Source organism: Manacus vitellinus, unplaced genomic scaffold, assembly GCF_001715985.3.
Source record: "Manacus vitellinus isolate BGI_N305 unplaced genomic scaffold, ASM171598v3 scaffold_8_pilon, whole genome shotgun sequence".
Lineage (NCBI taxonomy): Eukaryota > Metazoa > Chordata > Aves > Passeriformes > Pipridae > Manacus > Manacus vitellinus.
In genome coordinates, this window is record NW_021940864.1 from 7,359,194 (window position 1) to 7,372,875 (window position 13,682).

General features: G+C 36.7%; 1 protein-coding gene across 2 annotated transcripts in view; it reads right to left on the reverse strand.

Annotated features, from left to right (window-relative positions):
• Positions 1-13,344: 13,344 nt before the first annotated feature.
• SPATA17 (spermatogenesis associated 17) overlaps positions 13,345-13,682 on the reverse strand; it is an 88,820-nt gene continuing 88,482 nt past the window's right edge. For both annotated transcript variants that reach the window (XM_029965132.1, XM_029965131.1), the window contains one exon: positions 13,345-13,471. In XM_029965132.1, the coding sequence (XP_029820992.1) occupies positions 13,391-13,471 (81 nt within the window). In that variant the 3' untranslated portion in view covers positions 13,345-13,390. The remainder of the gene's footprint in view (positions 13,472-13,682) is intronic.

The following is a 13,682-nucleotide window of genomic DNA, read 5'->3' on the forward strand; positions in this document are numbered from 1 at the left end:
TCCTCCGTGATTCCTAACAGGAATATTGTCCATAACACTTATGATACAGGCCTTTCATTCTGCAGAGAACAGGTAAGAGTACAGCTGCCATGTTCAGTTTATGATGCCACGTTTGAGAGAGATGTGGTCCTAATGAAGGGAAACCAAATGGTCAGAAGCCTAAATGGGAACAAAATGAAAGAACTGGGATTGCCAGGTCTAAAAAAAAAAAAAAAAAAATAGCAGGGAACATAGGAGTCATCTTTCCATTTGTAAAAGGTGCCTGCCTAAAAAAAAAAAAAAAGGAATAAACTTTTCTCCATGTCCTTGGTCTATAGAACAAAAAACAGCAAGCTTAAACTGAAGCAATGGTGATTCAGAGTTAAACATTAGGAAAAAGTTTCAAACAACAAGGATAGTTAAACACTGGGATAGATTGCCTAGGGATGTTTTGGAATCTCCATGATTGGAGCATTATAAGAACAGGTTAGACAAACATCTGTCAGGAATTATTTAGGTATAGTTGATCTTGCCTTGGGGTAGGGGGATGAACTAGACGACCTCTAAAGGTTCCTTTCAGCCCTTTTTCTTATGATTCTATAAAAAAATACACAAAATGATTGCACATACAATTGAGTTTGGCACCTTTTAGCAAATCTCATTGTTTCTGATTTTCTTTTGTTCTCTTTGCAGCTCAGCCATGCTGAGGACTCCAGGTTTCAACAAGAATCTTAAAAGGCTGTTTGGTGCCAAATAGTGTTCTGGTTCTTTTACACTGTTACATTTAATTAGGGTTTCTAATTAATCTTCTCTGTGTATTACACTATATCTAGCCATCAATGTTAATAAAATCTTTGCTTAGTTTAAAGAGTCTCTGAAAGTTTTCATTTGGAAAGTGAGACCATCTGGCCTCTCTACCTCACTAGGATTAGATTCTGGGTAAAGCATACTCCATCTGTTTCTGAGATTCATGTACATATTACACAGGAATGTGTGTTGGGGCAAGGCTAAGGAGGGATTTCATTGCAAAGATTGCTGACATACAGTCAGATCTGTATAAAGAATCTCTGATATTCTTGGGGAAAAAAAAGAAGTAAATTTCCTTCTCAAAATGTTCTCAACATCTCTTTGGAGAAGGGTTATTTATTGCTTCCCATTGTATGAGTTAAGTCCTCCACTGGGGATACACCTCAATCTTGAGTATGTGTAGCATAAAATATTGAAATGGTACTCCCTGTTTAGTAATCACATGGGTTCCCAAGAAAGACTCTTCTGCCTGTCCTGGGTATTGCCAAGGAGTACTTGACATACTGGGAGTTATGGAACTGTGCTCCTGGCAGGCAGTACAGCAGCACAGAACAAGCCCATATATTTAAATGCAGTTTGTGAGCTAGGATGAGCCTGATCCCACCTGTTTGTTTGTTTGTTCATATCTCCTTAGCACCCACATATTGTGTCTGGCACATTCCTGACCTTATTAAATAGTTAAATGCCCTAGTTTACTAAACAAAGTACAGTATGTTTTGCAAGGGGGAATTCTGGCAGTGGCAATGCTCCCCAGCTGTGGTTATAAGGTGACTTTTTAAAATGACCATATATCCATAGGACTAGATTTCCCAACTTTCTTCCCTTACTCTATATTTGGAGTGACCTTGTGGTTGAAGTCTGAAGTTTGAGTTCTGTTCCAGTTATAGCACACCCTTCCTCTAGACTTTGTCCTCATCCTATTACTTAAAGAATACATAAAGTAGTTATATGGCAGTTACACCCAATCACATAATTGGCAACAGATGCCTATTTTAATATTTCAGGCTCATTCCCTTTTCTCTGTTCTGGTTTGGGTTGGGTGATATTAAAAAAATCCTGTGACTTACTGTCTCTATGAAGTTTTGGGTCAGTCCTAGATTTCTGTCCATTACTGGGTGAAGACCAAGAGGAACAGAACATTTTCCATAGCCTTTTGATCAGAAAAACTTGTAAGGTTTAATTGCTGTTGAATTTAAATCCTATTTCTGATCTGATACTAAACCAGAGACATGTACATGATATGTAACAGGAATATCACTTTTCCAGAAGTTTTTTATTTAAATTAGTTTTCCATAATCTATAGACTGTATGCACAGAAAAACGCCACATCCTGTTGGATTCTCATCCTTCTTGATTGAAAGAGAGAAAAGGTTTTGAACATTAAACCCACTTCATTAAAAATTACCATGGATATGTAGAATTTCTTCTTCTCTTAGTGTGTCCTGGTTTTCTTCATGTGCAGTTTACAGAAAAACACAACCAAACAAGCAAAAAAAAAAACCCCAAAAAAACGCAACAAAAAAACCCACCCAATAAACCAAAACGAGAAGCAGAAGAGTTTTGAAAGGGAAAAGTATGACAATTTGGCTCCTGGAGGCAAAGAACCATTAGCACGACTTACCTTCCTTAGCGTAGCCAAGAACCTCGAGTAGATAAGAGTGACTTTCATTGATACTGGGAGATTTATGGGGCCATCATTAAAAAAGAGCGAAGTGGCCTTGATCAGCGTTTTCAATGGATGAGGTACATACTTGCTTTCCATCAATATCAGACATGCATCACTACTTTTCCTGCCTGTTCTTTTTTTTTTTTTTTGAGAAAAGGTATAAATTGTGACCAAGGGAAGACTAGATCTTTTCTTGAGGCTACCTGCTATAGTTTTTCAATGAAATAAATAGAGATCCACACAAAAATTTCCTCTACTCCACATGTAGCTCTTTTCTGATAGGTTCCACTTCAAGTCCCTAAGTAAAGATTTAGATTATTTAGGCACCAAATAATACCAATATATTTTATATTTTGGAAAAAACCCAATAAGATTATTCTCTTTGATACTTAAAAGTATAGAGAGTATCTGTCTTAGAATCCATCACTGAGTAGCAAATACAAGGAGGCTTCATTATCAGAAGGTGTGTCACTATGATCACAAGGATGAATAAAATATTTTCAGCTTTTGATTGCAGTTGATAATATAGAAATAACTTCTCTCTTTCTATAATGTTGTTTTTCAGGTATGCTTGTTTAAATTCAGCTCTGTCAAAAACTACAAAGTGTAAGAATATCCAATTTTGCAAACAGTTTCAGCAACTCATCAAAGTATTATGACAGAGAGTTGCAAACACACATCTCTGATCTCTGAGGTCCCAGGAGTGGTTCATAGCCAGTGGTAGCAAACAGTTCCTGAATAGCCTTAGTAAACCAAGGCAGCCCAGGGTCAGGCCCATAGCCAGGACCCTGACCAGGGTTAGCCCCATCACTCTTCTGACTCACTTCCCTTCTCAGTTGGCATTTTATTTTCTCCTTCAGCTTGGTGCTCCATCACAGTCTCACTCCCAATGAGTTTTCCAGCTTTTACCCTTCCGATTCTCTCCCTGATCCTGCTGGTGAGGGAGTGAGTGAGTAGCTGCATGGTGCTGGTTTGCTGGCTGGGGTTAAACCATGACAGGTCACCATAATCAGTGCACTGGTGTCCTTTGAATGCTATTTCAAACTGCTCCTTCTCATTTTGCTTTTCAGTTACTTGCAGAATGCTCTTACACCCCAGTCATGTTTTCATTTGGATTAGGACAAATATTCTTAAATCACTGTCATCGACTTCTCAGGAACCTGTTGGACATGATCAGGAGAGCATTTCTGTGAATCATAAATTTCTCTTGTAAAGCCATCTTTTCTATTTATAAAATTTTGAGTACTTCTAAAGTCCTTTTGTCCTCTTTAATGAGTTTTCTCTTGTCAGAGAATAAGACTCAGTTGTTTCTAAGATTATTAACTTAAAATTTCTGCATAGAAAGTGCCAAGACCGATCCCCCTAGTCCTTGCTTCTTACTTCTAGATAGCAATAAAATACTAAATATTTGAATTGATTTGCTAATTCTTTGTGACAATCTGAGTAACAGATGTATCAGCTAAATGTGCTCTTGCTGTGAAGAGCCAGTTTACCAACATATTTTGAGAAAACAGCATGGCCAGACTCCTTTTATCAGTGTAAAAACTGGGGCAGCCTACTAGTTCTCAAGCTCAGCAGAAGGTTAGTAGTGACTTTTTCAAGGTGAATCTTCTCTCAATCTATCTTTATGTACACATAATGAGGAGAAAATCCAAGACTTTCAAACTTCAGCTGTTTATACGAGCTCTTCATATTTATAATAGAATCTGAGATTCCCCAGAAAGAAGAATGCTCGAGAATCATTAACACAGACATTGTTGTTTTCTTCCCAAAATGAACATAAATACAGCTTTTAAAACAATTTTTAGTTCTGGCTAGCTGCTAGACTTTGAGAAAAATCTATGGATAACAAATTTATAACACTTAGCAAACATTTACAAGGCTGATATGTGAGTTCCAATTTTTTCTAAATTCTTAAATTATCAGAACAATTTTTTTCATCCATGTTAAGACAATCAGCTTTGTAAAAAAATACCTGTACTTTCTTTGCCAATTTTTTATCTGCTCTTAAAAAAAAAAAAAAAAGTTCTGATGTAAGAACACATTTTTCCAGCCCAAACACCTTCAACTAGAACAGCTATGAAAATCTTTTGCATCTGACCACCTGTACAAGTTTGTTTATATCAGTCAGATATGTGCAGAGTGGAAGCAAAGACCAGTGAGAGATGAGCATGTACTGTCAAAATCTGCTGATATTTGGAGCAATCATTATCAAAGAAGAGCCAAACAACTGGAAGAAAATTATAGGAGACAGAAATAAAGATACTCAAAAGAGCCAGATTTTACACACATCACTGCTGAGGATCCCAGAAGATAATATTGTGCGAGAGAGTTGCAAACATTGTAATACTCTGTGAACTCAGGCAAATTGTTAGTCTACAAACTCTCACAAGTACCTGCCCTTATTCAGAGCTTCAAAAAACCACCCACGAAAAGGGCTATGTTTGCACAATGTGCCTCTTTGCCTTCTTCAGGGTAGAAAAGCAAACCTGCCAGAAACATCTTCAGCCAGTGAAGATACTCTCCCAGTCCAGATGTGGTCATCTACCAGGTTGTTGCTTAGCATCAAATCGCCTACCACAGGCCATCCCCAACAAAGCTACAAATCTCTGAGTGCATGTGTGTGGACCTATTGCAGCACTATGGCCCAGTTGGCCATAGATCTATAATTTTTTTCTTTGTTATCGTGAGAGAGATGTAAGTGGTCTAAATATCGATGCAGCAAAAGTACCTTGTCCTTCTAGGTATGATTATACTGGAGGAGTAATCATGCAGTCTTCACTGCAAAATTGTAATGTTAAAAAGGGATATGTACACTCAGAAATCTTTCAAGCATCTGAAAGATGATTATTACACATTATTGTTAAAACATGGGTGATTTCATCTCAACACATAGTAGCTGTGAGAAATTAAATAAGCAGATTGATAGATTTTATGAGAAATTAAACACACCATCACTGTTTTCATGTTTCTAGAATGTGCTCGTGCTTAAACAGAAATAAAAACTTCAGAGCAACAGGACCAAGTATTCTTATTTTTTAACAAGAAACATATCTTGTCATTGTAAATGGCCATATCTCACTGTTTGATTATGCATTTGCAAAGTACAGAGTCATCAAAAACCTTTCTCGATTCTTGGTGTTCAGCAACAGCTGTGAGATATATGACCATGAATAGAAATGAATGAGAGCTAAATCATGTGTTAATCATTTCCAGAACTAGGTCAGACATAAGCTCTCTCTCGATGCTTACAGACACAGCTGTCTGTCATGGTCATCCTCTTCAACTGTCATCAGACTACAAGTGACAAACTAACAAGTTGCAGGAGCTGTGGTACCAGGCATCTGCATGAGGAGTGGTCTCAGTCAGAATTCCTACCCTTTCAGGGGCAGCAGTGAGTTTCCAGTTCATTCCTTACCACAGAAATCTGGCTTTGAGTCACTACACTGTAGATTAAGAGTGATTGCCATTACTGGCTTGCATAAGGCATGCCGTGACTCACACGCTTGCTCAGAATAGTTCTTTTTCTTCCTTTTTCCTGCTTAAAGCCTGGATAAATTGTTCCAACAATTTGCAATATACATCACTGACTGATTCCACGAGGAAGATTGTTTCTATGGTTCTTCCAGTCACTATTTTCTTTGCTTGTTTGCCAGGGTTCTCAAACTTGTACTGTCTTTTCCCTTTTTAATTAATTAATTTCTTTTTCCTTTGAATTTTTGCAACATTAGCAGCACAGAAGGGGCTCTGTTCTGAATAGGGCACATGAACCCTCTTGTGAAACCATAACAAAGTCTATTCCCACAACAGAGCCCCCCCAAAAATGTGATGGGCAGAGAGCTCAACAAGTTTTCATATATTTGATATATTTCATATATTTCACTGCTCTTCTGTATCTACTTTAACACTGGAACAATTAGGTACTTCATGGGAGTTGTAACTGATCATACTGATTGTAAAATACTTTGGAAATATGGATAATTCAAGTAATCATCTGGACTATGAAGGATTTGGGATTAATTTAAATTTTAGAAAATAGAACCATTATTAGATATGTTGATATATTCTGAATGGGATTAAGATATAAACTGTTCAGTCAGACCAACAGCTACAATATATTCATGTTTATGGCACTGTCAGAGGTGTGTTCATGGGACTGTGAAGAAGTCAGAAAGACCTTTCTGTTTCAAATAAATGTTTAGGTGTTGTTTAAGAGCCACCTGGGCTGCCTTAGAATACTGCATTTGCTCCGTTGTCTAGAGCAAATAAGCAAACCAATTCTCGCCTCATCTGCAGATGCCAACACTTTGTGGAAGAGGAGATATAGGAGCTTAAGAGGGAAGGAAATCTTATAGACACAAATATCTTAAAGATTTGAGCTTTTTATTCCCAACTGATCTTTAACTAATTTCCATCATGGGTTTTTTATGCCATTATTAGCATAAAGTAGAGGTATCCTATGATGCAGGTGAAATGGTTCTAGTAGGAAGATAAGAGCAAAGATCAAGCACAGAAACAAAGCCAAGAGGGTGGATGATTCCTAACAGGTACACAGGAATCTCACCTATCAGACACGCAGCTTTGGAAAATAGGAAAAACAAAGCCAGCAAATGACTTCAGAAATAATGAGAGACTCATGTTGGCAGGTCTTTGGTCAGGGTCTGACTAAGCAGTCTTATTCAAAAATACTAGGAATGAGTGAGATCAGTATTGCTGCAAAATCATAAAGTATAGGTAGCCTGTTTCATGTTTTTCTACATACTATGCATATTTTCTCCTCTTAGCAGTGATTCATTGGCCCAGATTTTGGTCAAAATACCAATGAGAAAAACCAAGAATAATCCTACTCAAGGGAGAGAAGCTACATTAGGGGACAATGCAAAGGAAGACTAGCACCTATTTTGCCTATGTATGAGTGATCACAGATTTACTCCTTTCTTTCTACAAGACTTACCACTGAGTAGCTCAGACTTTTATAAATCTCAAGAAGAGATGATAAAGTTGAAGAGTGGTCAACAGCAGAAAATGATCTGGTATAATCAAACAAACATATGGACAAGGAATCACCACTGTACCATGTTTTAAAGAGAAAAAGTGAGAAGGTAACTAACCCTGGCCTCACCTTCTTCTCACAACAGCACACAAGATTCATCTTTCTCAAATTTATAAGCACTGTCCCTTCCTAAAAACAGAGTCATTGTGAGATGAGCATGTCCAGACTGCAATTGCAAGGGCCCCTTATTTGTACCATGAGGAGGCATACAGAATGTAGAAGGTTGGGTTTTTGACATTGTTGAATATCTTGACACAAAACAAAAACAACGTTAATTTTCATAGACAGCATAAAAAAATTAAGAGTAAGAAAGAGGGTTCAGTTTGGCATAATTCTAATCTAGTTTATACATGTTATAGCTGTTACAATAATCTAAATTTGCTTCTGAGGATGTGATCATGTCACACATACAATAGCACCAGTGAATGGATTTTTTTTTAACTAAATGTCATATACATGGAATCTCAATGTTTTCCTTGAAGTGGCTGAGTGATTTATCTCAACAGACTTCTGCACTTAGGAATTTCTTTACTCGAAGGTTCTCAAAGGTTCTCAAAGGAAGCAGTTTAATGCAAACTCTCAATATGTCACATTTTGGCAGTGATTGCTTAATGCAGCAGTGCACTAATGAATTGCTCCACTGCATCCTCTGATCATGAATATGAATCGGAGTACTATAAACTGAACTCAATGTACTGATAAGTGACTACATCTGATTGTGCCAGCAGCCAGATGATTTCCTCATTAATGAGCTGAACTATTAAAAGATGGAAGAATATGAAGCCAATCCAGCATTGCCGGAGCTTCTTTGCTGACATTTTTCTAGGCCTACCATAAACCTCTGTCAACTAGTGAAACTAAATTCACCCCCCAAAATCTTTTATGAATGAAGTTAAGACAAATAAAAGCTTCAAGGTTCAAATTCTGTTTCTGCTTACATGGAGGTGACTCCTTTGTGGTTGTAGAGTTTCTATTTTAATATGGGATAACAAAGATTTTGATAGTAAGAAATTATGCTCATCCTCTCTTTTTCAGTCCCTGCTGTTCCGAGTATAGCAGCCCATGGCTGCCAGTAAAAGACAGAGATCCTCATCTTTCTAACAAACTCGACTGTGCAGAACTTTTGAATTTATTAAACTGAGGACTACAAATTTATAGAAGGCACATTGCAAACACATCCTTTGGAATAACAGTAAGCTGCTAGAAATATTTTTTATGTTTTCAGAGTCTTATTCAACGTAAAGTATTTGTAAATAAAAATACATTATTGTCTGCAAGCATCGACATCTTGCTTTGCAGTTTAAATATGGCCCCATCTCACCTGGGAGCACGTTCTGTGCAAGTCCAGAATGAGGCATCTGGGTCAGTTGCAGAGCCCCTAATAATTCCAGATCTCTGCTCCTACACAAATGTGAAGTGTGGCTTATTTGGAAAAAAAAAAAAAAGTAAAACAAACAAACAAAAATAAAATTAAAAAAAATAATTAAAAAAAACTGTTTCTTGAAAGCTCCAGTACTGGACCAGAAAAGTAAAGGGCCTATCTGCGGTCACCACTACTAAGGCAAATCTGCCTCTAGAGGGCATTGCAAGCTAAATGTTTTCTCTGACAAGTGTTGAGAACATCTTGGATCAACCCAGAAGGCAGTTCTTAAATTACTTAAATTAAGAGATTTTTCTGTGTTTACAACATCAGCTATGTAGCAGTCAAACAAAGCTATTGGGCAGCAACACTGAAAGATCCTTAATCCATTGAGTAACAGCACGTAGGTTTGGCAAGAAAAGATGTTACCAGACGTTTCCTGATATCCCTGAAACGTCTTATGATGTGAGTTTTGAAGAACTTTTAGCACACAGTTGTTCCCTTTTAATGGCTCTGCCTGTATCTTTCTATGAACGCTGCCATCCCCACTGGTGGTTAAATCCAAAACTCATTGGTCATTAGCAAAGAGGTGCAAAGAGGCTTTGAACCATTAGCACCTGCCATGTAGGCCAGAGCATCTGATACAGGAAAAGATAACTTTAATATTTGACTCTCTCAAGATCCATAATCTACACAAATTGCTCAGACATAAGTGGACATCAAAGTATTATGTTCCAGGCTTTTTGTATGTTAGACAAAAATATCTAAGTGACATATTAGAGATACTTTGTTAGTGAGTATGATGAGTTCTTCCCAGTATGTGCTGCTTCCTAAAGGCATTGTTAAGCCTCTTCAGCCATGCAGTATGAAAAAGTCCAACGTTATTTTTTCCCCTCTGTACACGGGTACTAAATCAGTTCAAATTACAAAAACTACTCCTGTTTCTGCTGCTGAAAAGCAAGGAACACACTTGTCTTTGTATTGCTGCATGCTGAAGGCCATATTTTGTTATTCCAGAAAACAGCAACCAGGACTGAAATACATTCAGTGGGACAATTAGAGTAATTATGCTTCTTTTTCTGAAGACTAATATGGAGTTTCTTACATTTGTCTATTTTCCTACCACCACAGTGATTCTTTTTGATTTTCAGATACTGCTGTGACAATTTTCCTAAATGTCCAAGAGGCTACATATCTTGTAGACTCACCAAGATCCAGGAATCCCCCACAAATTTTCAGAGTACTCATTTCCTGGTGCCTCTAACTATACCCATTCTGCATGTTAAGATTTTGTAGTGTGCAAATGGATTTTAACATCTCCTATAAAACAGAAAAATCTTCTCTGAAGTACACCCAATTTGGTATTACAATGCTATAAAACCAACAATTTTGTTGATGAGGAAAACCTAGAGTAAGTAAAATATTAAAACACATTAGTCAAATATTAGAAAAAGCAATTTGATAATTAAAACTGATATGGTAAACTGTATCAATAAGAAAGTTGAACACAATCAGTGTTTATACTGATAGACAGCTGGTTATGTAATGACTTCATCAAAATTTTTACTGTCTTGTTCACTGCACTATTGTAGTTAATTAAAATATCAAAATTTTAGCTTTAACTGGCTTTAGATAAAAACTGCAAGTTTGCTATATGCAAACATTTTGATTTAAGCAAAGCAGCAAAACAAAATGTTCTTTGCCAGACAGACACATTCACTTGCTTGCCACAGGAAGTTACCAAATGGAAGTGGTAGTCTATTCCTGGGTCACAGAAATTAGGTCTACCCCAGTACTAAAATGTATCTTTTATTTCCTTTCCTATACACTGCAGAGTTGCTAACATTCACTTTCAAACTACTTTTTGAATTGTCCAGGATGCTGAATTCCTCTGCTTAACAAAAATCTACTGGTGTGTTCTGTGCTATAATATAATTAATTCTGAGCTGCCTTTGTGATCAAAATAGTCCAACATGCTGTAGGTTTCCCAGGACTAGGTTCTTAAATTATTCCTAGCTGTTCCTTTTAATGTTGGGAGTTTTCTCCATTAGCCTCACCGTATACACAAAAAATGTAGAGGTAGCTTCTCCTGTCCAAGCTCACAAAGGTTCCTGGATTTAGCAGCATTTGGTTGGGAGTTTAAAGAAGTCAGTCAAAATCCAGCTAAAGTTTCTGAGATGAATATGCTTTTATATTTAAAAACATATTCTAGCTACTTCTCTGTCAGCCCTTTTCATATGTTTATATGCTATTTATGAGAGCAATAAAAATAATAAAAAGTCTCTACATAATGAAAGAGTTGGTAAAGGTCCCTCTAGAACAATTATTAAATGGTTAGTGTAAATGTACTGAATACGTGCTGCATGCACTTAATGAGAAATAAAAGAATTCTTGGATTTTAGTGTGGTCACACAAAATAGTTTGGATGCTACATGCTCATGAGCGACATAAATTCTGTTTGAACTCCAGATAAAGGTAAGAATTGGATTCCCTATGACATACAATTGGTAAAAGAAGCCCAAACCCCAAACCTCACAGGTAATATATTTGTTACTCTATTAATTTTGTGGATGTTTATTCATCCAATAAAATAATCAGACCTGGTTTTGTGTAAGAAAGTTTCTGGCAAGCAGCTATCTGCTTAGAAACAGAAAAGTCTGTTTTTTTTCATAAGAGGAGGAAAGGTGTGTATGTATCAAACAATTACAATTAGAAGTGTTGGTTTTAACCTCCGTCTGTGCACTGGACCCTCAGCTATGAGCACTTCTGCCAGTGCAGTACAGGCTGCAAGGTAGATTTTGTTTTGTTCTGGGGTCAGAGATACTGAAAGGAAGAAAGAGAAAGAAAGATTAATCTGATAAAGGCATTGCCATTTCTAATCGAACTGATGGGAAACTGTGGTATGAAGTTAAAGAGGCAACACAGGGTGAATTACTGTGATGAACTACCTTAAAGCTGAAGCAATCAAATAGATAGCTCTCACATATAAAAATTACTGTGCCATCTTTATTCATCAACAGTTTTGCACAAGTGTCTCATGTTCAATCCCTTCCAGGAACAACTAAAGCACTCTGATACATTGGATCAGATTAAATCTTATCAGCCACTGAGGTGGCTGCTTTCTGCTTCCCAGAGTTAATTCTCATTGCCATGCAGAATAGACTTTTTAAAGCTTGAAAATAACAAACTTCAAAAAGTAGCACCAGTACAGTCCAGTGCCTGCACTCACAACCTGCTGGAACGGAATTGAAAGGGCTTTTACTGTGGTGTGTGATAGCAGGAAAACTTTTTCACAGCCTGATAGCTGAAAACCTATGGAAGGGAAATTTGTAACTCCTGCTTCATAGAATCATACAATGGTTTGGGTTGGAAAGGAGCCTAAGTTTGTCTGTTTCCAAGCCCCCGGCCATGAGCAGAGACACCTTTCACTAGACCCAATTCAGAAAGTATTCACAAAAACAGACATCTCTTCAAGGTTTTCTGCACAGTAGTAGTGCACAGAAGAATCACATAACAAAATTCAGTAATAAAAAGCCTACCATGAACCACAGATAAACAGATATATTTGATTCAAATATAGTCAAATGATATGTAAAGTAAATAAGTTATCATAGAGAATTCAGCATAAAACTCCTGTAAAATTCACTCACATAATTTTAAGAATTAGCTTATTATGATTTGCTCTTTAGATACGCTGAGGTCTTCTCATGATGTTGAATTCCTTGAGTCTTTTGAAGTGGATGGGCTCTGAGGATACTCACTATTTTGCAGGATTGCTTGCTAGTGAACAGAGCAAACTAGTATCAGTTTTGTGTCATCAAATGTGTTCTTCTTGCCAAGCATCACATGATTATGGCCTCACTTAACACAGGACTAGGAGTAAATACACAGGTAGTGATAAAGAAAATTAAGTGCATATAGAAAAACTGATCTAATAGTAAGGCATAGATCTTGTCAGAACTTTGTTTTTTCAACACAAAAGTTCTACCACCCACAGAAGTGCTAAAAGGATTTAAAAGAGTATCTTCCATGTAAATGCCTATCCTGCACTTCTGAAGACATGAATCCATAGCCAAAAAGGATGCCTAATAACACTGAAAATGATGAACAACAGTGATGAAGCAGGTACATTTATAGTTGTGAGGAAAAAACCAGATGTAAATTTTAAACTTTCTTCTTTTTTTAAACTCATTTACAAATCTGTAACAAATAAATGTGATTCCAAGTATTTTACTTGATGACTCTGGTTTTCTATCCTAAATTACTTATGTTAAATAAAATACAGCATTTTCAGAAATCATTTTCTTAAGCTAATTTTTTTAAAAAAAAACACACAAAAAACTTTTTATAAATCCTGGAAGCCATATCGCTTAAAGATCAAGCAAAATCAATTAACGTTACTTCAGACATAGTATACATCACAGGAAGAGTACTTTATGGGACATTCAGTCAACATTCTTCTGTGCATTTGCTGAAATACATTTATTGATTACTTTTCAGGCGCCTTGTGTAGTTTCCAGGACAACTACACTATTTGCCCAGCGCGGGAGTAAGTTTTTCCAAACTTTTCGAAGAGAAAAATAGATGGTACCACTGTTCGAAAGTCCTAAAGAAATAAGAGAGACAAAAAAATGTTAAGTTTGGCTTAAATGGATGTAACTTTTTTTAAGGTATTTTAGAGTATATTGTCTTCTAGATACATTTCATTATATCAGTTGGAATTCAAATTATGCAAAAAACCAAATACGAAACAGATATTTTTTACATTATCACAGAATCAGAGAATATGCCGAGTTGGAAGGGACCCACAAGGATCA